The sequence below is a fragment of the Anopheles coustani genome, chromosome 2, assembly GCF_943734705.1.
Source record: "Anopheles coustani chromosome 2, idAnoCousDA_361_x.2, whole genome shotgun sequence".
Classification (NCBI taxonomy): domain Eukaryota; kingdom Metazoa; phylum Arthropoda; class Insecta; order Diptera; family Culicidae; genus Anopheles; species Anopheles coustani.
In genome coordinates, this window is record NC_071289.1 from 86,244,236 (window position 1) to 86,271,341 (window position 27,106).

At 42.1% G+C, this 27,106-nt stretch overlaps 1 protein-coding gene across 1 annotated transcript in view; it reads right to left on the minus strand.

Annotated features, from left to right (window-relative positions):
• The window catches only part of LOC131265219 (peroxidasin), a 29,104-nt gene extending 7,603 nt beyond the window's left edge, over window positions 1-21,501 (minus strand). The window contains exons 1-7 of the mRNA XM_058267481.1: window positions 21,284-21,501; window positions 14,272-14,487; window positions 13,898-13,969; window positions 10,375-10,613; window positions 9,468-9,854; window positions 9,162-9,347; window positions 7,618-7,818 (exon numbers count right to left, since the gene is read on the minus strand). Of these exons, the coding sequence (XP_058123464.1) occupies window positions 7,618-7,818; window positions 9,162-9,347; window positions 9,468-9,854; window positions 10,375-10,613; window positions 13,898-13,969; window positions 14,272-14,487; window positions 21,284-21,501 (1,519 nt within the window). The remainder of the gene's footprint in view (window positions 1-7,617; window positions 7,819-9,161; window positions 9,348-9,467; window positions 9,855-10,374; window positions 10,614-13,897; window positions 13,970-14,271; window positions 14,488-21,283) is intronic.
• Window positions 21,502-27,106: the final 5,605 nt, after the last annotated feature.

Consider the following 27,106-nt stretch of genomic DNA (forward strand, 5'->3'; position numbering starts at 1 on the left):
CATTTGGTTCGGAGAAAAACTTTCTCTCGGTTAGATACAGATGGCGCATAGCCACATCAGATTAGGCTTTAGCTTGACACGGATAATGTATATAGGTCTGCAAATCGCAAAAAAACGAAGTCGCTTCTCACGCTCATACTCGTAGTATAACAAAACCTTTTGAGTCGGAGTGGTTATATCTGAATTGAAGGCTTTCGTCTTTCAAATTCGAAACGTGTCGCAATTGTTGCACTCGAACAGAGATACCACCGAAATATGAATCAAAAATGGAAGAAAAATTACACAAGCATTCCTTCTTCTTGGAACTTGCCAAACGCATACCAAAGAAAGAAGTTTATTTTGATGCAATTGCGGGTTGTTTATTTTCCAGCGCTATTTTTACCTCCAACAGTATAAGAATATTTCAAATTTCGATTCGAAAAAGGTTCATTTGATACAAACACCGTCCTGACATTCATTGTTTTACCCCCCGGTGTTTGGACCGTTGTCGGAATGGCAGAGAACACTGGCGGTAGAAATATGTCATGTTGGACTATTATTTATTATGTTGAGGAATTTTTTCCTACTTTTTTTCTTGCATTTTCTGTTGGTCCAAATTCCACAACTTTATTCTACGGACTCGGAATTATGGTAGCGTCTCTTAGTTTGGCCCACCACCCCGGTAATTGGACTCCTAGAGGTTGGGAATTCCCGATGAGAATGTTCGAAATGCAAGCCTTGTGCTTTCTTGTACCGTCAATATTGCAATGATGTTGTGTCTCTGGTAGCAGCCTTCTTCAGCTCCTAGGAAGGAAACCAAGGACTATTTGTCAATGTTGGAGGCACGAAGGAGTGAAGGGGCAAGCGGTGTCTGCTTTCTTTTGCTCAAAATTGAACTGCAACAACTAGAGCTTCGGTCCCGGGGACACAGCCCGTCTTACCGGTTTCCTGCAATAAGCTCAGCACCAGCTGCCTCGTGGCACAAATCGTGTCGACTTGCCAAACCCGCCAGGAAGTGCCAGGTGATGTGCTGTTCCGAGATTCCCGGCATCGGACCGGGAAAGGTACCTCGGAAGGATTCGATGCGCGTACGTGGAATGGATTGCGGTTCGGTGCAAAAGGCACTGGCTTGACTTCGATTTCGAATTTATGAGAAACAAAAATGGGTTTATCTCGTCCGTCTAAGAGCCCGGCATGACTACGCCATAAAACCGGAATGTGTGTTTTTCGAAACGGATTGAACCGGAGATGCATTTTCTTTCCCCAACCAATATTGCTTCCCTCTGTAGAAAATATTCTCGATCAGACGTTGGTGGAAACCGAAGAAGAAATGGGTTTCGAGAGAGGATAGGATAAAATAGCAAATGGGATGGTGCACCGTTTGCGGGCCGCACTTACAGATTTATTGGTAAACATTTTTCCTTCTCGAAAGCATCGTGGCTGCCCCACGTTTTCGATTTTCCCAGCTATAGAACGGTGCCGGAATCACGTCTTTAGAGTTATACAAACACTAGGAACGGGGATGAGATGCTTTAAGAAAATTTAAATTTAATCCTTAAGCGATTGTCTCTTCAGTTGGCTTGACATCTGTGTTTGATTCACTTTTGGATTTAGTTGTTGTAATGTGAAGAAAAGGCACGAAATGGAAATTTTTCTGTCACTCTGTTTCTTTTATGTGTCTTCTTTTCGACAAAGAAATCAGTTTAACTTTGACGACTCCATTGATTGAAACAAATTTTCAGACGAATGGAAAAGTTTTGAACAACTTTTCAATGATGAAATTCGCTTGAAACGCGTAAAAGACCTAACTTTGGGATTAAAAATGAATCGACTTCAGAAACCGGTATTGATGGAAATAAATTACCTTTGGAATTCCATTTTCACGCACCATAACTTCCAATTAAAGCATCCACCGTGGGAAACCACAATTTGTTATGCAACAAGTGCCTTTCTCGGATGAAGAGAACCATCTTCAACCAAGGAACCAAGGGAGTAGAAGACGTTCCTCCTCATGGCAGAAAATGCAAATCAAACTTCAACAGCATCGGAATAAGATATCAGACCGCCTAAATTTGGCCATCAACCGGTAGAAGATGGAGAGGAGGGCAGAGAATGTGGGTCGTGAAGCCAATATATTTTAGTCCCACGCTTTTTATGTGGTTCGATATGTAAAGTAGAGGTCTCGTGTCTCGTTCCTTCGTTCACTCCCTAAAGCTTGGTAAAGTACAAATTCTCTACCTCAAGGAACACTCCAGAATTTACTGTTGAAAAATTGATCGCAGAATATGATGAAGCTTTCGTGCAAAAAAGTGTAGAAAGCTTAAAATAACCTCTCGCAGGAAGCGCTCCAAACGCCATAAGCCTCACTTACCGAACATTATCCCAGGTCGTGGCCGACACGTGGAAGAACATCGTGTTAAATGGCCGACTTCCGTTCTGGGCCACAGTGCCCCTAGGGAAACCGACAACCCTTAGCAACTGGGAGACGGGATCAAGTGCAAATGGCAAGCGTCGGTGATCAAAAAGTGTGGGTGCTTTTTTAGTGTGTTCTCAGTTCGTTGTAAATTATGCATTCAATATGCCAACGGCCGTCCAAAGATAGAACGAGAAAGTGCCAGGCGGAGGAATAGAGCTCCACGAAAGATTTCGTCTGGTTGACCCTTTTCTCATTTTCCAGCGCCATACGACGGGCCAGAATATGTCATTGACGTTTGGCAGTGAACTCTCGGTGTTCCGGATATATCCTCGAAAATACGCTCAGCTCTACGGGTCGGACGAACGACGGATTCGGAATGGAATTAAATGGCACGACAAGGTGGAAGATAATTTGATTGGATCCATTTAACCGTCCACCGGCAACGGGGAAGTTGAATATTGTATGCCATTGCCAGCCGTCACCTCGTTCGCAGTCGTCTTTATTTTTTGCCCGAATCGAATTACATTTCTAGAACAATTTCGAAAGGCGTTGCTCGCATCGTATTTTAAGCGGGTTGAGCTAGATCCTCGATCGGATTAAAACGTAGAAAGCAGCTTCTGGCGACTCAAACTCTGTGAAGAAACTGAGAGTGTCCTCAAGTGTTTATAAGTACATAGAAACGGAATCAGCAAACTTTAAAGCTGTCTTCATTTAGTTGAAGCTATTCTAGATGTACGATTTCGAGTTTGTTAAACACGAGCTGTCAGAGGAAATACAAAATAATTTCTACTATTTGATCCAAAACCTCAGTAATAATCTCAGTATTAATCAAGACTAGATAACAAATTGTTAGGGAAAGCACCATCGTCAGACCCTTGGATTAATTCATGTTTTTGGTCCATCTCATTCGTTCAATTTATTTCTTTTATTCAGTGATCGTGTCCATTTCCATTTCCATTCCCAACGCCCAGTGTCAGCTTCCGTCACCGTCAATCTCGGAACTCCCCAAGGACGGAACGGATTTGACAGCCCAGCGTGGCCTAAACTTCCTCCCAGGCATGTCCATACACACACACAGACAGCCATCGGGCAAGCAAATCGAGGGCGCGAAAGCAAATCGGAAATAAAATTACATTCCATTCATTACAAATCACAATCAAACGGTAATTTCGGCGGACGTGCTATCGCTCAGCTCTGGGAAAACACAGAAGGTCCCACAAGAGTGTGCCGAGTGGTTGGGAGGGAATGAACAACCGTAGGCCACATGTATCCTGACCGTCTATCCATTTCGCAGCAGCCGAAATTCACGCTGCTTCGAGTGCTCGAGCATCGGTTGAATGGTTTTTCGTTTTCGACTGAAGCACGGCCAAGTCGGGTTTTCTTTTTGTAGTCCGTCCAGATGAACATCAGGAACATGTGCGATGCATGTGTAGTTTTCACGCGGCTTTTCCTTGCCCCAAAGCGTGTCGTGTTCCACCGTCGTTTCCGTCAAAAACAAACTCGTCGAAATGTCGGTTCCGTTTTCCTAGGTCCGCTTGTCGACGTTGGGTGATGATCTAAATCATGTGTGCCAGATATCGCCATCCGCCGTTCGTTGTGGCGTTTGAAATTCAAATCACATCTTCTCCCCACCCCGACTCTCCGCCACACCTATCCTTAAGTTGAAGAAACGATTCGGCAAGTTCTGCCATTCCTTTGACTGACTGACTTCGAGCAACGCTATGATATGGAACCGTTGGCGCCGGGTTTTAGTGGAACCGCCATCGGTGCGTGAAATTTGTCAATCTGATTATCGTGGTATCGAACACTCAAGCCTCAAGGGGTGTCCAGGGATTCCGCTGGCATCAGTTGATTATGGAAGCCGATCTAGGGCCTTGGGTAGAAGTGTAGGGATGTACGCCGTCACCGTCTACTCATAGGAATGTCAGGTTCATTCGAACTTTCGTTGAGCGACATCATCACACAATCTCTTTTTCCCAATTTTCCGCCACGTGTGCTTGCCTAGAAAAACCATTAAACAGCGTCGATTGAATTTTCTGCAGGAAGGGATCTTTCGCATGCGGACTTTGGGCACTTGGAATCGAATTCCGGGAAGTCTGAATTGTAGCCAGGGATACGTCCACAGGATTGCAGCATTATGTCAAGCACAAGCATTTTCTCGAAGTTTCATCGTTGGTCCGAACCAATTGAAAATTTCCGTCAGCAATCAACAATCGGATAAATGTGGGTTTGACGAAGCTGTTCGATGTATTAAAGACATTTGACATAGTTCTTGTTCTATTTAAAATAAATATCTGATGTAAAAGAACCATTCCATCCATACTTCTGTGCTTTCGTAGTAGTGCAACTGCATCCAATCAGAAATCCACTTAAATAGCGGACACACTGTCCCGGGATACGAAATCCTAATCAAACAAGTTTCTGGAAGGTTGATGAAGAGCTTTTGTTTTAGCAAAAGCGCCAAAAACGATTCGATGGAAAAACACCATTCGTTAAAATCCTGATCCTTCCCAGCAGAGCCGCGGACAAACAGCAAAAAGCACCAGCAACATCTGATTGCGCTTCAAAGATACCCGAAAGAGTGACAATCTGTTTATCCACCGGCGATCGTTGATTAAACACTCCATAATGGATGCGTCAATTTCATCTTCTTTTTTCAACGAGAATGACGATCGTTTTTGTGGATCCGTCCAGCATTGAGTTGGAAGGTTTTGCTCGCAGAGGAAAAAAAGGACAAGGGGTGGTCTGTGCTTTTTTCCGTGTCGAAATCTACAGTCCTTCAATCAAACTGGCTCGTGCGGAAAAGAATGTCTTCGTGTACGTTTCGCGTTGGATGACCAAACACGGTGGATACAAAGGAAGTTCGCGGAGATGCTTATCACTTTTTCGCGATGTTTTTCGTTCGCTCGATAAAACTGTTTTGCATAAATTCGCTTTTGTACGCAGCCATGCTAGCATCTTTTAGTCTTTATCGCTACATGCTCTTTTGTTTTCGGAATTTCTTCTTCATCTTATAATTTTAACCACCAGCGGAAACAAATAAATCCCATTGTCAGCATTTAAAGAATCCAAACGAATCTACGTTTTCCGAAACGGAGCGATATGGTCAGCGAAACGTCATCAAAAGCAAACTGTTTTCCAACCATTCTTTCTCGGGCGCATCCGAAAAGACGAAGCAGGAAGCATATAAATGTGTCCGTGAATGACGTAGTTACTGATGATAAGTAGCAGACAAGCCGCATAATGAGAACAATTCATTTACTTATCATTCTTTTTTCATTTCCTCTTGTGGATTGGGACTAGTTTAAGCTTGTTTAATTGTTTATATCCTTATTTTGACCATCTCTTAGAGCATCATTTAATCTCCTCTCTAACGGTTAGGTGGCTCAATAAGTCTCACAGGATTTGTTTTGTTATTGAATTCATGAAAACAGGTATAGGACTAAATGCACTTCAAAAAGAAACGTGTTAGTAGACTGAACTACAATATTTGCTCTGCATGCACCATGTTGTTCGTCAGCTTTTGCAAAACCTGTAACATTTGCGTGGTCCATTTGCCAAGGCAGGTACGATATTTAATTAAATATCGATTGTGTGTACTGCGCCAGGTATGTACGAAAAGCTAGAACGTTTGTGGTTCGATCGTGTATGGCGCATACAGCATGATGCACGCTGCCAACTTTGCCCGGATCCGTGTTGTTCGGTTCACTTGAAATAGCCCATGAAACACACATTGGTACGGATGTGTTTACATCCTCCGTCCTTCCCGTGGATTTTATACCTGCGTGCGCAAATACTAGCATGGACGCATTGATAAATAACTGAAATGGGCAGCCAGCCATCAAAACACCGGTTGTGGGAAATATTTAATGACAGGTAGCCAGAGAGAAGCAGACCGGCGCTGGATAGGATATATTAATTTGTCGCAATGCTCAATGTCCTGTAAATTGAATGTTTGTTTTATAGTACCAATGAAAACTGCATTTAGTTATTATTTATTTATTATATTTGGTACAGCATAGTATACTTTTGGGGGAAAAGGAAAAGCGTGTTTCTTATTTGAGGAACACTGCACATTAGTGAATATAGTTTATAGTAAGGCTTTTCGACATTCGTAGTAGCATTTGCATAACTATCGTTCAACGTATGAACCAATTGGTCTCTTCCTGTCACTTCCAAGAAGGACACATGACTACATGACACATTAGAAGCAGCTCGGTCCTGAGGAATCTCATCAATCACCCTGTCGAATAAATTACATTCCTTGGCGAAAGCCGTGTCGGCTTAGCCACAGTAAATAGTTAGCCTATTTTAACCCACACTGAAACCAACCATAGCTGGAATGGGATATGGGAGATCCAAAACGAAAATTAATCACACGCATGCACTTGACAGCACCAGGAACAAATCGATGTAGCAAAAAGCATCAAACAAGAGCTCATCGCAAATATTCGTCGGTTAGGAACGTTCGTGGGATGGATTCTGATCCCAAAGCCAAGGAAAGTAGATTTACCGACAGCTCAACTAGTGCAAACACGGGTGGAATCCGTTAGCCTGCTTTAATCCATAGTGCAATAGTTCTAAGTTTTTACCCAAACCATTATCGGGTTGTAATGTTGGTTTTGACTGGAAATGAACCACAATGAGCTTTCAGAGTTTACCACCACACATAACCATTTTACTGTTCAAAGTGATAGAGCAAAGCTTAGTTAGTGTTGCAACATTTCAGAGTAAAATATTACTTTGTAACGGGGCTTTTCAACAACAACAAAGGTCGGATTAGATTTAAATGTTCACAATCAGCATAAAAAGCAGTTATATTGTATCTTTCATTATATCTAACTTTTGCTAGAAAACATTTAAATTATCTTGGACCGTTTAAGGTTTAGTTTTGTGGTTACCATTCGACTAGGGATTGGTTTAGTGTAGTTTAGAGCATTATCAATTCTGTAAACTAATCAAATTAATGCGGCAATATTATTCCTTTCAACAGTGTGGGTATTAATATCGTTGATATCCTTGTTTAAAGATGTTTAAAGATATTCTGCTCAAGGCTCGGTATTTATTATGTATCAAGCAAATTCGCGAACCCACCATCAGTACCGGGAGCCCTCGGGCAAACTCTAAATGCGTCATCCTTATTTTACAAAACCAGCAAACACGCATACAAACATTTCCTGCGAGATGGTGCGCGCTTGCAGGAAGAAATGAAGCAAACTCACCTTCCGGTTCTGCATTGGCGGCCCCCGTCGGAACGGGTTGGCCGGCGTCGGTCGGTTTGTTCGTCGGTTTCGGAAGCGGGGTAGCACTGTTAGTGGATGGCGTCGATGTGGCGGCGGCGGCGTGGTCCGGCGGGCGTACTGTTACCGGGGAGTGCGTTGTTGCGGATGCTGCAGGCAAACTCGTGCTGGCAAGCGGTCGAGCTAGGGAGTGAGTGTTTGTTTGTGTGGTACGCATTTGTGCGAGTGTCAGGAAAAGTGTGTGCGATTACATTAGCATCCGTGAGAACTTATTCTTGGGTTTCGGGGCGTTAGCGCAGAAGCGGTGGAAAATTAGCGCCGGTCCGAAGGGATGTCGAAAGCAATTAGCGATTTGTCGGTGTGAAATGTCAGACATGCTTAACGGTTGTTTTGAATGGTTTTATTGGTTGCGGGGAAAATGTTCGTGCTGCAGTTTCTTTTCCTCTGACAATGTTAGGAGGTCTCTTCAAAATGATCGCGCAGGTGTTAGAAGAATTTTTCAAATCCAATTCAAAATATAAAGTCGCACGTTAGTTAAAGAATTCAATCCAACATTTTTTTAAACATTCGTCAGATTTAAGGGCATTACAACATTGAAATAGATATACTTTGACTAGTACTTTGTTTAATCTCTCAACAAATAGGGAGCTTTACGTCACTTTCACAAAAGATACCTCAGAAAAGTGGTGTCTTTGCCTGCAGCATACAAAAGATACCTCAGAAAAGTGGTGTGGTCTTTCCAGTGTGTAGGACATTTCCAGTTAGCTGGGTCCTTATGTTTCGTAATTCGTATCCTAAAAGTTCTTCCACTGTGTTCTCGCACCAACCTCAAAGACTGAGGCGAAAGCCCTTGAATCCGTACCAAGTTCAAAATACCAGGTACGACCCAAGTATGGACGGAAACCGGTGCGGATGAAAAGTTTCACCAGCTTTTGGGTGGCGGTTTGCCCTGCCAAACTTCCACCAGGATTGTGTGCCCCGTGGCCGTGTGCGATGGCAAACCACTACACATGCGGTATAATTCGTTTAATCGAGCAAGAGATATCCTCGTGTACGGTTGGTTAAACGTGAAGAGCTTCGAGCTGCCGTCGGTTTGGGGAGCTCTCTTTGGAATACATTACAGTGCCAAGGATATTTGGGTGAAATTGTGGAGAAGGATGGCGTTAACTGATTTGAACGGAAATGGACCACACCGTCCGATAAAAGGTGTCTCGTTCAGTTGAAGACAACGAACATGTTCCTAAGTTCTACCGGCGTTGTTCCCAACTTCTTGAATTTGGGAAATGTCGCTTTGTAACACGATTATCCTAATTCAAAGATGTCATTCGTAGAACAAACTTGAATGCCTTCAATTCGACAGACCGTGAGAAAATCACGCGTGAGTCTTCTCTTACTCAGCGCAATGAAAATCGAATCAAAGGCATTCAGGCTCTTCAATGTATAATTGCAGATATAGGGAATTAGTCGTCGTCATATAACTGTCCGTCTAGTGGTTATGTTTGGTTGCCCACTTTGGTCGTACCTACCGTTCACTATGACCGTTACGTTTACCGATATGTTGCCGAGAGCGTTCCCGGCATAGCAAGTGTAGACGCCACCATCGTCAAGTGTCGAAACCGGTAAAATTAGAGACCCGTTGCCGAAGAGTTTGATGCGTCCGTTCTGGATGTTGTCGCCGTTGAATTGCCATAGAATGCTTGGCGTTGGGGCCCCTTAAAGAGTGAAAGAGAAGCGAAGAGTTTTAGATTAAAGCCAGCAGGTTGCGATACCTCTTCTACAAATTTGGAACTGGAGCTTTCGATGTTGGGTTCCAATTTGGAGCTCAAACCTACCGGTAACGACACAGTCCAGCACGATCGGGTCATCCTCGAGCAGCTCGAGGTGGTCGGTCGGTGTGCGGAGGAACTTCGGGGCCTCGGCCTCACTCTCCATCACCTCGTTGTTGACCGTCAGTCGGGCGACTCTGGAACCTGCCTCACCAAGAACGTTCCGTGCGTTGCACCGATACTGGCCGGCATCGGACGGCACGACCTCGTCGATGCGCAGCGAGCCATCGGGCAGAAGTGTTATCCGGCTGTCCGAGTCCGGTCGAAGCTGGTTGTCGTTCGCCAGCCACACAATATCCGGCCGGGGATCGCCCGATGCCTTGCAGCTGAAAACGGCCGTCTGCCCGTAGCTTATCTCGATGTCCCTCGGTTGGGCGACAATTTCCGGTTTGGCTGTGGGGGGAAAGGGGAGCACATTAGCTTACAGGGCCAACAAAAAAGATACACCGAAGGAAAATCTTCGTCGTGATTTAATCGGATAGAGGGGATCTAGTTTAATAGAATGATAACATCTGGTAGGGGCATCGTAAGAGCGGGTTTACACTGAGAGTTAGTGAGAAAGCATATTACAAAACGAAGCTAATCGTGGTTCAAAGGCTAATCATTTATAAAAACCTCAAAATTTTAAAATACCTATTAGGACACAATGACAAATGGAAAGAACATGAAAAGATAAACACCAATGGAAAATAGTTAAATGCATCTTTGGTATGTCATGGTATAATATTTATCTTTCTACAGAACAGAGTTTTCTATTTTTTCGCAGTTCAGTAGTTTGCTTCGAACGAAAACAGAACTTGGACCCATCCGAATGAACAATTGTTTATCCGAAAAAGACGGGTAATTTGTGAAATTTTAGAACCTCCTTTTTATGCCTTTTTACCCCGATCATTAATAACGAAGCGAAACTTACCGCATTGGAGATCCTCCTCCTTGATGGTGCTAATTGGCCGGGCCTCGAGGGCGGGTGGCGTAGCGCAGGTTGCACCGGCCACCAGCGACTTCCGGTTCGGTTGCTGCAGCGTCCGGAAGAACCAGAGCAGCGAACAGCCGCACTCGAGGGCGTTGTCGTCGAGACGAAGGCGCCGGAGGGCCGGCAACAGACCGAAGCTTCCCTCCGGAATGTGCTTAATTTGGTTACCATGCAAATAGCTGCAAAAGGAAGGGGAAGGTGTTTAGGGGATGATGCATGGGACGTTCTTTTTCCACCTCTAATTCTACTGCAGTTCTCTGCTTCGTACGGTGCAGGCGCAATCAACCTTGTAGTTCGTCCGTGGAGGAACATCTTTCCACTCAACCGGGTTTGGTATCGGGTGAAGGAAGCAAGCAACAAAATACAAATTATCCTGACCGAACTGAAAAATCGGAGAAGCGAGGACAATTTACGGCAAATGCATCTTGCCCAATCAAACAAGGATGGGGGCCACTCGGACGTTGTCGTTGTTGATTGTCACGTTGGCACAACGAACGATAATTGGAAAAGGAACACAACAATATTATCAGTGGCACAAATAAAAATATAACATAGCAGACGTACAGAACGATGCTGCTCTTTTGGGAGCGAACATAACATAGCAGACGTACAGAACGATGCTGGGCGGGAATAATGACGCCTACTCGATTGGAAAACATATTCCTGACATTATTTGTCCGTTTTGACATGCCCTATCATCGGAGGGGATGAAAACTTTTTGTTGTCCTCCATCGAAACAAATGAATGATAAATATTTGCAGTGAAAGTTTATCCTCTCGCCGGTGGCTGAACGATGTAGCAAAATAATGTTTCCACCAAAGTTGTAGTCTAATTATCCATGTTCATTAAAGTTGATTATTTTTGCATTACCTTCCTGCTCGAGAACAAAAATAAACGATGAAAACACATCCACAGCAGCCGCAAAACAATCCAAACCTCGACGAAATGGCAACGATACGGAACAGAGTAAACAGCAGTCAGCAGAAGGTAAATAAACATTCGCTTTTCCTTCCGGAGTCCTTCCGGGGCAAAGCGAACCTTAGTGTTTGTTTATAATTGCGCTTCATTCTTCGTCCTGTAGCGCAAAGTTTACCAACACAAACACGAAGTTCTTCGATTTCCCTTCCCGATAAGTCAAGAAAATTTCTTGTCGTGCCTTGGCCGAAATGGCCAATTTGGACAATAAAGGAGTTTTTATGAGTTGATCGGTTATATCAACCACAAAAGTATACAACCACGTCCGAGTTTACATTGGAATATGGAAGCGACAATTATCTCTAATTTTGATTACGGAAACGTTTTTAACATCTTGCTCGAATGTATGTTTTGTACATAAGAAGCGTGCTTTTCCAGCGAGCAACGGATATTGATCGATCAGAAATCATTTTCGATTGATTGAAAACGATCCTTTTTTATCCCTGGCTTGGGCACGATGACACATTAATTTTTCATTTCCTCTCCATAGTTTTCCCGAGCAGCGCTCGATTGTTATTGCAACAAAGCGGACATTTTATCGAATAAATTTCTACTATTTCCGGTCCACTAGGTACAGTTGCGGACATCTCTCTTTTCTCTCCGTTGCTTTCCGACTGGATAGCCGGAAGATATAGTTGTCCTGACTTGCGCCAAGCATCCATGGTCCTTTTTTTTAAACAAGAAAATCCTTGTTCTGTTTCCATAAACAACCAAGCAGTGGGGACGCTGTTGTTTGTTTCGAAACATTTCGCTCAAGGCTCGTTGTTTGGCTATCGTTTTGTTGGAGGAAACCCCCCCCTCTGATCCGTCGTTCATGCCGACGGAGACGTCGACGTAGCCATGGCGGACGCCATTGTGGCGCATGGTACGTTCCACAAAAAAGGATTAAAACTGAACTATAACTTTCCTCTTTATTCTTCATAATTTCCACTTTTCTCTTTCGCTGTGCTTCGTGAGGCTCGTAGTAGCATCGTCAAACAATCTGTATGGTATATTCCTTGGTTAGATCCATCCATCAAGGTGGATATACCCACGACACCGTTCGCCAGGCTGTGGTAGATTCTCCAGTTCAAAAGTCGAGTTTCGTTTTATTTTCAACTTTTTCTGCTCGCAATCCTCGTCGGTTGGACGAATTCAAAGCAAATGCATCCGGTTTTAATCAAAAGGTTGATATGAAAGTACCCACGGGGCGTTTCGATTAAATTTGAAACAAAAACCAATTTTTGAAAGTGAAAAAGTTTTCATACATCACATTCACTTCATTCACAGGAGAAAAAAGCGCTAGCTATCGGAAGCCACATTAGTTAAACTCATTCCATCTGTAACAGTTAAAATTAATTCAAGACAGGCAAAGTTTGCCGAACAGCAGAGCAGGCCGGATGAATCAACCAAGATAGTTGAGGTAAAAGTTTAGGCAGTTTTAGTTTTGGTAACCCCTAAAACTTTCGCTGCAAATTAATCCCTTTCCAATCAGGTAGCTGTAGCGCTTGGCGAAAATTCCACAAAACAGAGGTGGAAAACTTGTGATAATTGAAAGTACATTCTTGAAAAACATCCGCACATCCTAGAAGGCTTATCCACTAATTAATTTTCCACCCAGTTATGATTCGTGAGCGGAATAACGATCTAACCCGGCCATCCTTCACCGAGATTCGCTGCGATGTGAACGATGTTTCAAGAGAGTTTACCACGGAAAAAATCAGCTGAATCGACATGCCACTCGACCAACACTTGTGTCGATGTGGAAATGCGATGCGATGTTGTTGCGCTACCAGGCGCAATGGTGAAGAAAAAATTCGGCCTCCCCTTGGCGCGCGAAATGCCGAAATGGGTTCGTTAGCTGAAGGAATCCGTCCACCGGCAGCACCAACGAGGTGTCGCTGTAAGCTTGTTAAATTAATTATCCACCCACGAGCGTACCGGCAACGTGACTCCAAGAACGTTGGCGTCGCTGTAACGCTAATTAATCCGGAAGTAGAATTTATGTAACGCTCTGTGCAAGTTTCTGCCTTATTACCCGTCCTATTTATTCGAGGTGTTGGTGCTTTCTGCAGCTCGGTGTGGTAGGCAATAACACAAATTATGTTTTTCTTGAGAATCTGTACTTTTGTGTGAGTAATGGTTTGAGTTGAAAATTTTATGAAATCGAAATTAAAGCGCTGTTGCTCGTTAATTACAGTTGAATTTTTAGTAAGGGGATCAAACAACAGTATGCCTTTACGGAAACCTCCTGAAGACCTCCTGGCCTTGGGAATGCGATAAGTAAAGTGAGATCTCAAATAATCGGAACACATTACACAAAACACAAACAAGGTTACATCACTGTTAGATTAATAAATAAGACTGCGAAAGTTATTTAAGTAAGAGTATGAAGAAGGTTATTTTCGCTCGATTACTTTTCAAACAGATTTAAATTCAACCAGAGTTTAAGTTGAACCATCAATGACAACAAATTTACACATAGTACGGCTTCTCCTCGTATACTTACAGGCGTTCCAAGGTCGGCATATCGGTGAAGGTTTGTGGTTCCAGGCTTGTGAGATTGTTGAAGTGTAAGTACCTAAAAGATTTCCGTTTTGTTAGTACTCTATTCATGTGCAACATGCATCGTTACTCTTAGGTGTATGAAGGCAATTGAACCGAACGGCATCCTAGTGAAAATAGTTTACAGTCAGTGGTTTAAAAAATATTTCGATTCTCAAGAGTTTTCAACAACCGGTTGGAAAAATCAACATGCCAGCCCGTTGATGCATACAAATGTGCTTTTCTCTTGGAGTGAAGGCTTAAAAATAACGAACCGCAGATTCGTACACTTACGCAGCCGTTCATACGTTTTACGCGTTACGGTATTTGCATACTTACATGCTGTGCAGACGGTTCAGCGAAATGAATGCATCCGGTGCAATGGCGGCAATACGGTTACGGTTGAGATACAGATACTTGAGCGATGGCAGCTCCCGGAATGCACCGGAGTGGATCCTCGTCAGCTGGTTCTCGTTCAGGAAGATCGTATGCAAATGCTGCAGTCCTTCGAATGCACCGGTTGGTACCTCTCGAATGTGATTGTAGCGTAAGTCTCTGTTGAAGGGAAAACGGAATATTGAAACCAATGAATTTTAACTTGAGTGACGATTAATCATTGGTATGCAGAATGTTTGCAATAGGAGATTGCTATTATTGAAGCCATATGATTGGCACATTTCATTTTATCCATCGTTATCAGCATTTTAATTACATTCGATAAAATATTCTATTTAACAGTCTAATAGTTGCGATTGTTACATAAACCATTTCACATTACATCCACATCTTCAATACTATCCAAATTTTCTGTTGGAAATGGAAAAATGATAGCGGGCAAAAAACTTATCCCATGACGTGTCTGGTTCTGAAGCTGCATCGTTGGAAAATTAGGTCCGTTCTCTTATGGCACTTTTTGTTCAACTTCCCGTAGGAAAACCTTGTCGGCAGGAACTCATCCGAACGGTAAGTAAAAGCAAATCTAACTTTGCTAACGAAATATTCATATTTTCATTTCGGCTGTGACGCAAGTTATAGCTCGAGGACGAAACGGCTGCTCGTTCCGTGCCGCTTGTGAAGATGAGTTCTTCGAGGACCAACAATTGCAAACGTCCGTCAGTAGGGTAAAAAAAAACACGAAAGTGGGTTTTGATAAAAAAACACGAAAGTAGAATGAGAAAGATTTACCTACGATATCAAAGAGGAAGCGACAAAACAAACGGAAAGCAAGAATAGCAACGTAAGAAGATTGAATACATAAGCCCCACCAAGAGGAAAAGATCGATCTTAAGAGAGCAAAAAGTTAGGGTACCTTTTCCCATCTTCTTGTCCTGGTTTTTTTTATCGCAAACGAAAGCATTTCCTAACGTTATTTGACGCTTTTCCGTCCAATACCAAATGTAGTGTAGACAAGGACATTCCACAGGTAGGCAACCGATGTTATCACTCTCGCTCTCTCTTTTTCTCTCTAATAGTTGCTTTTCGGAAACAGTTTTTTTTTATTCACAGCATATTTCGATCACTACTGTGTATGTTTTTTGCACAAATACTCGGTTTTCATCAAACGTGAATCGTGATGTCCCGAACAAAACTAGTATATGAACATCGTTGCGAAGCTATTCGAGCGCAACGAAGAAAACTCCTGTTGATGATAAACTTTTCTTGGAAAATGGAATTTGTTTGTCATCAAATTCTATTCACTAAAGATGGAGAAAGATCATCCTGGAACTGCGGAGAAAGTGATAGCAACTGCAATCTGAATACTGTGCCGTTTATTTACTCTTACCAAGAAAACGCTAAACGTGTGGGCGGTGGGCCCGTGGATTGGGAAACTCCTTTCAATATGGCGCCCAAAGGCTACTCGGATGGTTTCAACATGGAAAACTTGATCTCATGGAAGGAAAGGAGGAATGAATTTCGTGTTAAACGCAGCATGATTCCTTCTTTGCTTTGTTTGGGTCATCTTTGGATTGTGCAAGAAGTTTCTACCGGAAAGCGAGTTATGGTTTTCAGTCAATCTTTGAGCAAAGTTTTGGAAAAGTTTGCATAAAACGAATGGACTTAGGGGAAAACTTTATAGTCACAGCTTGTTGAATGGAGATGGTTCCTCGAAGAAAAACAATTGTTGAACTGAAAATAATACGTGGTCGGGTAACGAAGCAGAATCTTGCCAAACGGAAGGGGCAGGATCGCATTTCAAATTTCACATCGGAGCATTTTCCGCGAATCGCATCTGAGGCCTTTTAACTTTAAACTTCTAAAACCACATTGGAGCTATCTTCCGTACTTGTGCTGCGGTTGGAAATTGCATAAATATGTCGTACCTAGACAAGTTTATGTTAGGAGGATAAATTATTTTAACTGGAAACTCATAAAGGTATTCTGCTCTTTCCGCTGTATCGTGGCCTTCTGCGTTTCCTTAGTGTAGTGTGGAATTTTGTTATACCATCGATGGATTTCTATGATAGCATCAAGCTACGGTGGCCATATAAGGCTTCCGTCCGTTATTCTCACGGGAGCATTCGATGGTGAAGGGAAGAGAACTTTCATTACGCCTGGGCCGCCTCTTGATAGAACCAATAAGTCCCCCGCTTGGCAAAGTGGTTCCGATGAATGGAAGAGGAGCTTCTGGCGGATTGTACCTCTTCACAGATTTTACCATCTTCAACCAGCAGCAACGCGGCGCACAAATTGCTCCTGGTGCTTTAGGGAAAAGAGTCGTCCGTAAACCTGATACGATGTGGAACTCCACGGTGGGGGAGAGATGAAGTGGAATCTCTTTGTCGTTTCGTGGGGAAGAAATGTGTTCGCTTTCTGCTTAAAGAGAATCTCATGGTCCACGACGAGGGAAAGGACGCTGGCACACGATGGAAAGTGCGAAAGAGTTAGAACTTAATTTACGCTTGCATAAATAATTAACTTATCGTTTGCCGGGTTTTGAACTCCAGCACTCGTGTTGCATCGAGGGAGAACTCAGGAAGGGATTTATCCCCTTGAGAGGGGGCGATGCCGATGTTCATGGATTGTATATGTTCGAGAAGGGTCAATGTTGTGTGGATTGGTGGACGTGTGGTGCAATTATGGAATCACTCGCTTATGATTAACGTTTCGAGCGAGTCTCTTGTCGTCCCAACATAAAGAACGTCACTGTTGTTAGGAGGGAGAGGTAATGAAGACTGAGGAGATAGGGAAGTAGAAATGATATCGCACAAAAATTAATTATTTTGCAGTCATTGAAGCAAACTCTGTGACGACTGACTTTAAATTACTTATTCCCTACTGTCTTTTTCGTTATACTACTTTGTTAGTCAATCTTCAATAGTCAACGTTTTAAAAATCAGTAAGTATAATATACTGATATTTTTCTAGAAGTGTACAGAATTATGTTGCCATAATAAAAGTATTCTAAGATGTATTAAGTTAGACGAAATACTAAAATACTGTTCTGTTGTCCAACAACTTGGCGTTGGTGGAAATCCGTTTCTACGCTACTCAAAAGTACTAAATTCCTTGTCATTGCAACACTCGTTTGTGGTTATTAATCCCTCCAAATTTGCATAAAGCCATATTTGTTAAGCTGTTGAAAACGTGTTCTGCTTGTTTAGTACTTGTATATTTTAGTTATATTTACCCTCAGCAACCCAACCTCGGCATTAACATCAAAGCGCAACTCACGATTCTGACTTGGAAGTAAATATAAATTCCTTTGAAGAAACAATTTCGAAAACCCCTTTGAAATGGCAAATGCGATTGTGTGTGTTCCGTTTTCAACCCTTTTAACACGAGCGGGGCAACAGCTGAATCAATATGTTCCGGCTGAAAAGAGTAAAACCAAATCTCCTACCTCACAACATGCGCTCGCAAAGGAGCTGGGATGATATGCAAATGCAGCGAATGCAAAGAGAATTGCTACTCGGTACCGTCCCTTTGAACAACAACCAGAACTGCATTAATGCGGTTTATCTCATACCGATTGCCTGCATAGCGAAGGAGAACAATTCGACCAAACTACTCCGGGCCAATCGAGGACCTATGAGTACCTTCGTTGATTATTTACAGTCGGGTCAACCACTGAATCGGGCACAGTGTACTAAAAGGCGAGCCAGCTGGGTCTCCGGGGTCATTTGTTTACTTTATGGCAGGGCAAAACAGGGGGTGAATGCCTGCGAGACAGAGAGTGAGAGTGGACAAACATACCCCAAAGTGTTTGGTTACGCCGGTCGGCATGCTTGTCCGGTTCCGATAAACAACCGGCACCATCTCTCTCTCAGGCAACGATAAACATTACCACAGACTCCCGTGTGTTCGCCCGGGGTGCTGTAGGGATTCGGTTCCCTTTTTCCGGACGTGCAAAGAAGGATGGAAACACACAAAAGTAACGCTCCAATACCTAACCGTGTGTCACCTCGTGCGTACGTGTGTCTGTGTCGAATGGGTTTTGGGTGACCGGAGCAGTGTAAATGTAATTAAAATTATCCTTTAATTTATTGTTTCCCAACAGACTCGCCGCTGGCCATGTCTGGAATGTTCCGGAACGGTTGACAGTGCTTTTCCCCTCGTAACGGGAAGTGGGAGAAAAATGTAGTGAACTACAGTTATTCCGAACAGTGTAGTACACCGTTTCTCGTTATTGAAAGCTTCCTAAAGGGAAGGCTTACGACACCCGTAATACTTTGTCGGTTTTTCTGGCGATGGAATGGTTTTACCCACCAAATGACAAAACTATTTTACGACTTTTAGGGGTAGATGGTCTAGATTTTATTGCGATATTTATAATTTCTGTAGGGAAGCGATTGCTCAAAAGCCCTTTATAGATTGCTGTACCTATTTGTAAATAAAAATGACGGAAATATGTAAACTCACTGCCTTCCAACAGCTTGTTATGTTACTTTTACGAAATACTGTGATTTCAATAAGTATTTAATATTTGTATATTAAAGTTACTGGTTTACATTTTATGAAATAGCACAACCGATTATGTACATGATAAAATATATGCTATAATTGAGAAATTCTACTTCGGGTGGGCTTTTTTTGTTATCAGCCAAAACGTGAAGATTAAATTATGTTTTCCTAGTCTAACTTACGCACACAGTTATCTCAATTATTTATTTTTGCACCTTAATTTTTCCATTCCCGCTCGTGTCTCCTCATGAGAAAATTAATCACTACACGTCAGACCATACGATCATAAGCTCTTCAAAGCTTAACTAATCGGCTTAACGACGGAAAAAATAACGTTGAATAATGTACATAACGTGTATCCTTATCAACGGTCTATCGTATTTTTCACACTCAATCTCTTTCCCGTCTTCCTCAATGCTCGTGAAACACATGCAGTTGAAGTGTCGTTGTAAAATGAGTATTATTTTCCAACGTATTCTGTGTCATTCGTCAACCTCTGGACAACACACGCCCCTGGTGCTGACACTGGCTGGCAAGGGAAATCAGGCTACCCATGTGGGAAAAGTCGGGCAGCGTTACGTGAGTGTAAACATCAACAATATCGAGGTGGAAAACGATGCTTCATTTTGCACCGGATCCCACCCAAGTACAGCTCCCTTTGCGCAACGTGAGAGTATCCCTCATTTGACGAAATGCCAACGTGTCATGCAAGTGGCATTTGTTTCTTGCCTCGAACGTCAACTCGGTAAGGATATTTTCCAGCACGAAGAAATCGACAAAAGCAAAATTTAAAAAAAAGGATAAACCTCTGTAAACAGCAAAGTAGCAGGTACTTCGTGTAGATAAAAGCCAAGTTTGAAATTATATCGGATACCAGCGTGTGGGTGAGTGAACGAGAAAGTGAAAACGTGGAAAAATGTCATCAAGCAGGCATTTGAAAATCTGACGATGCCCATCTTGTGAGCTGGTAACAGTGAGAAAAAGCACGCAACAATAAGATCTCTTAAGCCAATTTCGCTTTGAAGCTTTTATGTAATTTCATGAACAGAGGAACAAAGTGTTGGTGATACACTTTTGTGCCGCGCTGAATTCAAACGAAATTACCTTCATTCACAACTTCACTTTGACGAAACATAGTGAAAGGTAAGCAAAATAGTATATAATAACAAATCCTGAGCGGATTAACTTGTGTAGTAAACTATTGAAACATTCGTAGTACAAAACACCAGGCGCCTCCTTCGTATCAATTCTAAAGTGCACTTCGAAGAACTACTTGTCGTGTTCGTATAGTGTTTTGTTGGACGCTAAAAAATTGTTTTGTTCATTTGAATAAAAGTTTGTGAAGAATTTTGGAAGTTTTAATTGAGGTTTAATCTTGGAAATATGCAAAAGAAAATGTTTGTTAGCAAAGTGATGCAATTGATTACGAGACGTTATCCATGGTCAATTTTCGGTGGCAACATACATACATGTATGTATGTCAAACTATAAAACCCTTCCTTCCCAATTCAAGTCCATGCTGCTATTATGCTCATCCTTGCATTAGTTTTCTGCACGCATTAGTTGCAATTATTGATCTTGTTGAGCAAATGACGGAGCCTAATTTTCCAATTCCGCCCGCATAAAATCACGTTCAACGTTCGAATGAGGCCACGATTGACGCAATTTTCCTTAATCATCCGCTTTGTGCTCGATGATACTCAAATTGAGGAATTTTAGCGCCCACCTCTCCAACCCTTCCTTGCGTCATCTTGCTATCCCCTTCGTATAGAACGTGGTAACGATTGATGAAAGAAAATTAATAATGTTTGGCCGAACGCCAAACACTAACGAGAGACGACGGCAGGAGAGGAGAATCACTTTGATCAAATTGTTCGAATGGAAAGGCCTTCGCTGAACGCAGATTGCATTATGATGAGTTTAGTTTCGATACCATTTCGATTGAATTAATCAAATAAGTGACGAATGAATGCACACGAACATTTTTGGGAAGTATTTTATGCAAGTTTTTCTTAGTGTAACACATAAATTATAAAAATTTCAAAACAGAAAAACGACACATCTAACTTGATCAAGGCATATTAAAAAGCTGTTAGCAAAATGGTTCTTCGAAGAAAAAGTATAAGTCAACATGAAAACATTTCCGAGGCAAACGACGTTCGTTAAATTTGCATAAACTCAAACCCCTCAAAGTGAGTCTTAAGCCGAGGTAAAAAGCTAAAAGAATACAACATCTGTCAGCGGGATTTACATGTCGACACATTAAGGCTGACGATAGGAACCTAATGGAGGTTGGGTTTAAAGAGGAGAAAAAAATCACACATAAACAGAATGCCAAAATAAGGTTTCGTACCATATGGCGTTCAAGCGATATGCGATGCGTACCGCACACCAGAACAAGAAAGAACCTTCTACCAACCGCAACGAAGGCAAGTTCTTGGCTACTCACATGATGCTCGTATCGGGCGGCATTTCCGGGACGTTATCGAGCTGCTGCTTGACGCACCGCACCGTCCGCTGCTGGCAGACACATTTCTGTGGACAACCGAGCCCTTCGACCGCCGTCACCATGACAACGAGGGTCGCAGCGACGATGGCAATTAGCAACAGCCTGCTGCTTCCGTCGGCTCTAATCAGCCGAGGCACTCGACAACGCCGTCTATCCATCGTTGGTGCACTTTCCTTTATTTCTATCCACCGTACGCAATCACCACTATCAATCTTGCCGGCTTTCGCTTTCTTCTACGGTCAACACTCTATCTTTCTGCTTTTACTCTTTTGTTTCACGCACACGTTTCTTCACTTGGCGATAAGCATATGTCACTGACATTTATACCAATGCACGTGCCGTAGGGCTGTCGGAGAACTTGATGCTTTAGCCTGGGCTGATACGCCCACACACACTTCTAGGTCTGATTAGTTTAACACATGCTTTTCACACTGCATATTAAGGAATCATACTTTTAGCATCATCACTAAACTATTGCATGGGAAAGATTAAAAGCATAACAAAAATATAAAAAGGAAACTATAAACACACGTTTCTTGACTCCTTTTTCAAACAATAAACCATTAAACTAAATATTTTCTGAATCGATTAAATCATGACTTCAACATATTAAATTGAGATTCATATTGATGAAACAGAAAAGTGAGAAGATTCCGAATGTAGTTATCTTTCGCACGACCTATTACGAATTTGTTTTAAGGATTACAAAATATTGGTTGAAAGTATTTTCAATTCCGTACAACAAACTTAATTTTGCTATTCATAAGGTAAAACTCTCGTGAAACTGCATTCCGTTTGACAATACTCCCATTATATATTGCTCCACTTTTCCTCATGAAACATTTTAGTGAAATTAATTTAATTAGCAAATTTGGTTCGTTTGTTTCAGCTCCTGCCTTACAGATTTCACCAACATTGCATCATTTGTGCATTGTCTAACTCCCACACAGCCATTTTGTCCTTGTCCGGGAATTAAACTGCAACCTTCTCTAAATCAGCGACTACGGCAGGAAAAGTTGTCCGGTTGTTTTCTGCCGATTTGGTGGGTTGTTTTCTTCTTTTTTGAGAGAGTGTGGCTTATTCCTCGACGGTCACGTAGCATTTAGAATGGGACGCATAATGCGGGTGGTTTAAAATCCACGCTCCAAAACTCAAACCCGACCGAATCGCGACGACAGGATCAGTGTGGAGAGGTAAAAGTTTGTCTTTTTTGTCGACCTCCTGCGAAAGGCAAATATTTCGGGCGACCCTTTCTTGCCCCTGGAATACTTTCAATGCTTCTTGCAGGCGGAAGCGTTCGTTCTGTTCGCTGTTCGTTTTTAATTAGCAAAGTTTAGGTGCAGCAAAATTGGATCCTCCACCGGGATGCGAGGATTGCGATCTGCCGGGCCGGGGAATCTCGATAAGGTGGACTGCACGAAAATAGGAAAATTGTCGACGCTGTGTCATCGGATGAAACTGATGGAATGGGGCCGTGGCGAGGTAGTTTTTTTTTTAAACATTAGACGCTGACTCCGCTTTGTTTGATCATCTTGATTATTTGTTAGAGGAAATTGTTATTTGGTCTGGGAATGATTTTCTTCATCACAACGACCATTACTTGTTTTGTTTCAAAACTTTCAATTACCCCGTGATACCAAATAGATTTGGTATGATTGTAATATACATCCGCTTTGCCCATTCCACATATTTAATACAGTGGTCACAGAGTACATTAAGATAACACAATTTTAAATTTACTTATCTTATGAATATATGAGCTCAAACAAAAATTCGTTTCAATTAAAGAAATCGAAACCAGAGTTTAAAGCATATTTAGGGTTTCTTCACAAAGCATTTCTCTACTTTCGGCTAACTCATTCCCCTCTAATGTACACGTGGTCACGATTGATTGGACTCTACTCCTCAGAGGTTTCCATGGTCAACCACAAGCCATCTTAATACCGAAACGCTCGACTGGAGCCACTCTCATCAGAACCCTTTCAAGGGACACGAGTTCAATCAACGCAAGAATGACTAAATCAGAACGAGAAAGACGACCCCAGCATGGCGCATGCCGGAAGCCGGGCCGGTCGGAGCCTTTGCGACGCCATAGATCTGGGGCAAACACTCGACGACAGCAAGCGTACAACTAAGTATTTTTTCTGTCCTCCTTCTTTAGTTATCTAAAGCGACGCGATTGTCAGGAGCTGAATGATAAAAAATATTTTCATTCTGCATGAAGTAATGCATAACGAATCATGAATGAGTAGAAAAGAAGCTTGGCATTAGAAATAAAATAAAATTAAGAATGAAACTATTAGAGTTTATACGCAATATCCTACAAAATCAAGTTCCGGCATTTCGTACAGAATCAATTCCTCCATTACCTAAGTTTCTTACACTTTATGCCAAGCTCGATACGGATACTAAAATTTAAGAATGATTTTTGAAGAAATAGTTTTGATCGCCTCTTTTCTCAGTATCGTAGTAAGGAACTGGAAATGGTACGGCTTTTACTGATATCAATCATATCCTCACCGAGTTCACATGCCTTGTCTATCACAATGGGTTTGAAGTTGATCACACTGATTTTCAGAATTTCTTTCGGCTTTTCACAGCACAGGATTATTTTTTCAACCGTCTTCAAGTTGTAGGAGTTTATCCGAGAAAGGTTTTCAGTCACTAAGCAATCCACTTTACCTTATCCACATTGGCCATCGTTGTTCAGGATCGAGACACAAGTTTTGCTTAGGAATAAGTTAAAATCTTATTCATTATACACTATCATAGAACTGAACCATACACAGTCAGGATTCGCTTCAGCTTGCGAAAAGACCGCACAATTTTGTTGACACACACGCTCGCATAGAAGCTCCATCCACAAGCATTCCATCCAAATGAGGTTAATTTCTTAGCTACCTCGTAAACAACTTGCTCCACCAGATTTAGCTCTTGATTGATGGCCGTGGCCCAAAAACGGGTAAGCCATCCGCTCCGGAAGGCACAAACTAACACACACATGCACTTAAACACCCGACCCGTGTGACAATTAATTGTGATGATCTGGATCGTTTAGTTAATTTTGCTCTAACTGCCACTTGGAGCCGCCGTAAACATTCGCGTCTACGACATTCCGTGCAACTCACCACTCCTTGGCAGCTGCTCGCCCTTCTGTGATGAAGGAATCCTATGGTTAGAACGAGATGGACTTAGCACTTCATTTTTCACACCTCACAAAATGTGATACACACGCGGGAGCCTGCAAGGACTAACGTCCAACTGCTGCATCGGTTCGCGACGAACTGCCGGCCGGAGCGCAGTCTCAAGGAAACTTCCCGTGTCCCAGATGACATCAGCGCTCTTTCTCAGCGTCTTCATCTCACTCGCGAGCTAGACATGTTGGGACGGAGCACTCTCATATTTCACCGGTCATGTGAAGCGAGCAAAGCAGCCGGCAAACATATCCGGAGCAAAACAACGTCCAACTCCGTTGAAATGATGCCTAAATTGCATCCCGCACGACCGAGCACAGTCAGCTGAGAGCGTCGTGTGCATCTCGAGTTTTCAGTGCACCGGCGCGCGTGTCGCCATTCCGGCCGGGGCTCCAAACCCAAACAACTCTTTTCCATTTTTCTCCCGGTTTTGACACATGACCGGTTCCAGGGTTGTATGTTGCAGCATCAATACGATCCAGTCGGCAAATTTATTCGGTATCGTTTTGTCTCACCAACCTTTAATACTGTGCCTCACGTCTCAAGGAGAACGTATTTGTTTTTCTGTACTATATCATTTTGTGTACCATAGATTCTTTTAAAATATCTGCTTTCAATTCGATACTTTCAACAATATTTATTATCATTTTTATACTTACCAAACTTATTGAATTTGCAATTTTTTTAAAATTTTTGTGGTTTTCAAACATACAAGCATTTTATATTCAGATGTTTTGAAAAGTTAAATCTGTCTTGATCTACCTTAAACAAATAAATTGTGGTTATTTACACCCTTATAGAAGATCATATACAATTTAAGTAAAAGTTTCTGTTGCACTGGATCAAATATGAAATTTAAACTATAGCTTTCAAATTACTTGAAATGCAAACCATAGTTTCCAGTACGCTTGGGCAGACCAGGAGCAACGCAAAGATATGTTTATTCATGAAGCTTACACTTTAGACAAATGAGTGCACAGTTTTGTGCCAACGGCAGTCGCCTGGAAGAGCTTTTCCTTTCGTTTGATGTGCATTGTGGCAAGTGAAAATCGATACGGTGTGCGGAGAATGGTGCAGGCGTGCATATCAGATACCCATACCCACTCCAATTTATGAATACGCTTGCACGGGACCGTTTTAACCTCTTTTTCTCGCAGATTATTGCAACCAAGGTTGTCTTCGTGTTGACCTTTCGTTATTTTTCTGCGCTTAGGATAGCGTGCTTCAAAACTAAATCAGATCTGAAAATGTGTTAGATAGTGTAATAGCACAAAGGAATCTAATTTTGCGTAGTAGTAAATAGAATCCATGTTTGTTTATTTTAATGCATCACTTTCTCGGTACCAAAATAATTCGTGTTCCATGAGTTAACTTTTCTTGTTTATCCCTTTCCCTTATTTACTTGCCTTCTCTTCTGCCGTCTGTCTATAAAGCCGTTGGTCTGGTTTAGTCATAAAGAATTCCAAAGCGATATTAAATTTCTTTTCACTTACTTGTTTTTGATCCAAAAGTGAAGGAAATCAATCTACAGGGCTATGGGGAAGCGACGCAACTGGTGTTAAAAGCCAAGAGTGTGCGTGTTCTTAAAGAATCTAAAAAGAATGGAAAATAAATTTGCTTCTCTTTGTTGCATCCGACCAAGGCGTTCTTTTGCATTCCCACGCTACAGCGAACATAATTGGTCACTGGTATTTTGATGGAAATTGTTTTCTTACCCAACGTCGAGGCAACTGATACATAATAAGGAGAATGGGAGTGGAAATCCATAGATGTATAAATTAAGCTAACATCATAACTAAATAAATCGCATCATTAAAATATACAACACAGTTATCTCAAAATTCATTCAAGCAACAGCAAACGCAAATTTTCACATGGCAGTTAAACTAAAGTTTACATTCTATCCAGAAATATAAATCCTTTCGAGTAAGCTTTTCGTTATTCTCTAAAAATTAACGAAAGCAAGAGCTCGCCGAAAATACATCGTGGTAAACTTGATAAAACTTTCATTGACCAACTTTCGTAATCGTGGCGTCAGTTCCGCCTCTTGCGTTGCTGAGGGACTGTTCTGCAGCAGTTGAAGACTGCCAACTCCTACCGGGTGGTGTTGGTGGTGGCACTAAATAAATTATTTACATTTGCTTCAAATTTCATTTCCAAAAGAGTGCTTTAGCGAAACTTTTCGCTGCGACTGCACTCTTCTTTTGCTGTTGTGCTCATTTTGTATATTTTTCCTTAGCGCTTGTTGCGCAAAGTAATGGAAAAGTTTGCTTCCGTAAATTGTGTCCGACGCTAGTGTTTGGCTCTATATTTTTTTCCACGTGATAAACAACTACCGAAGAATGTGCGACTATTTTCTTGCGACACTTTCAAGTGTTAACTAACTTGAGGGTATCCCTTGCCAACATTATCTACGACTTTCTTGTTACAATTGCTTAGTTGATTAAACGTGAGAAAAATTGGATACCAGTAGTGTGAAATAAATAATGAGAAAAGAAAGGTAACATCGGTTTCCAATCTGCTTGTAGGTAGTAGTACCATAATATTTTAGAAAGAGAAAGCAGTTGAA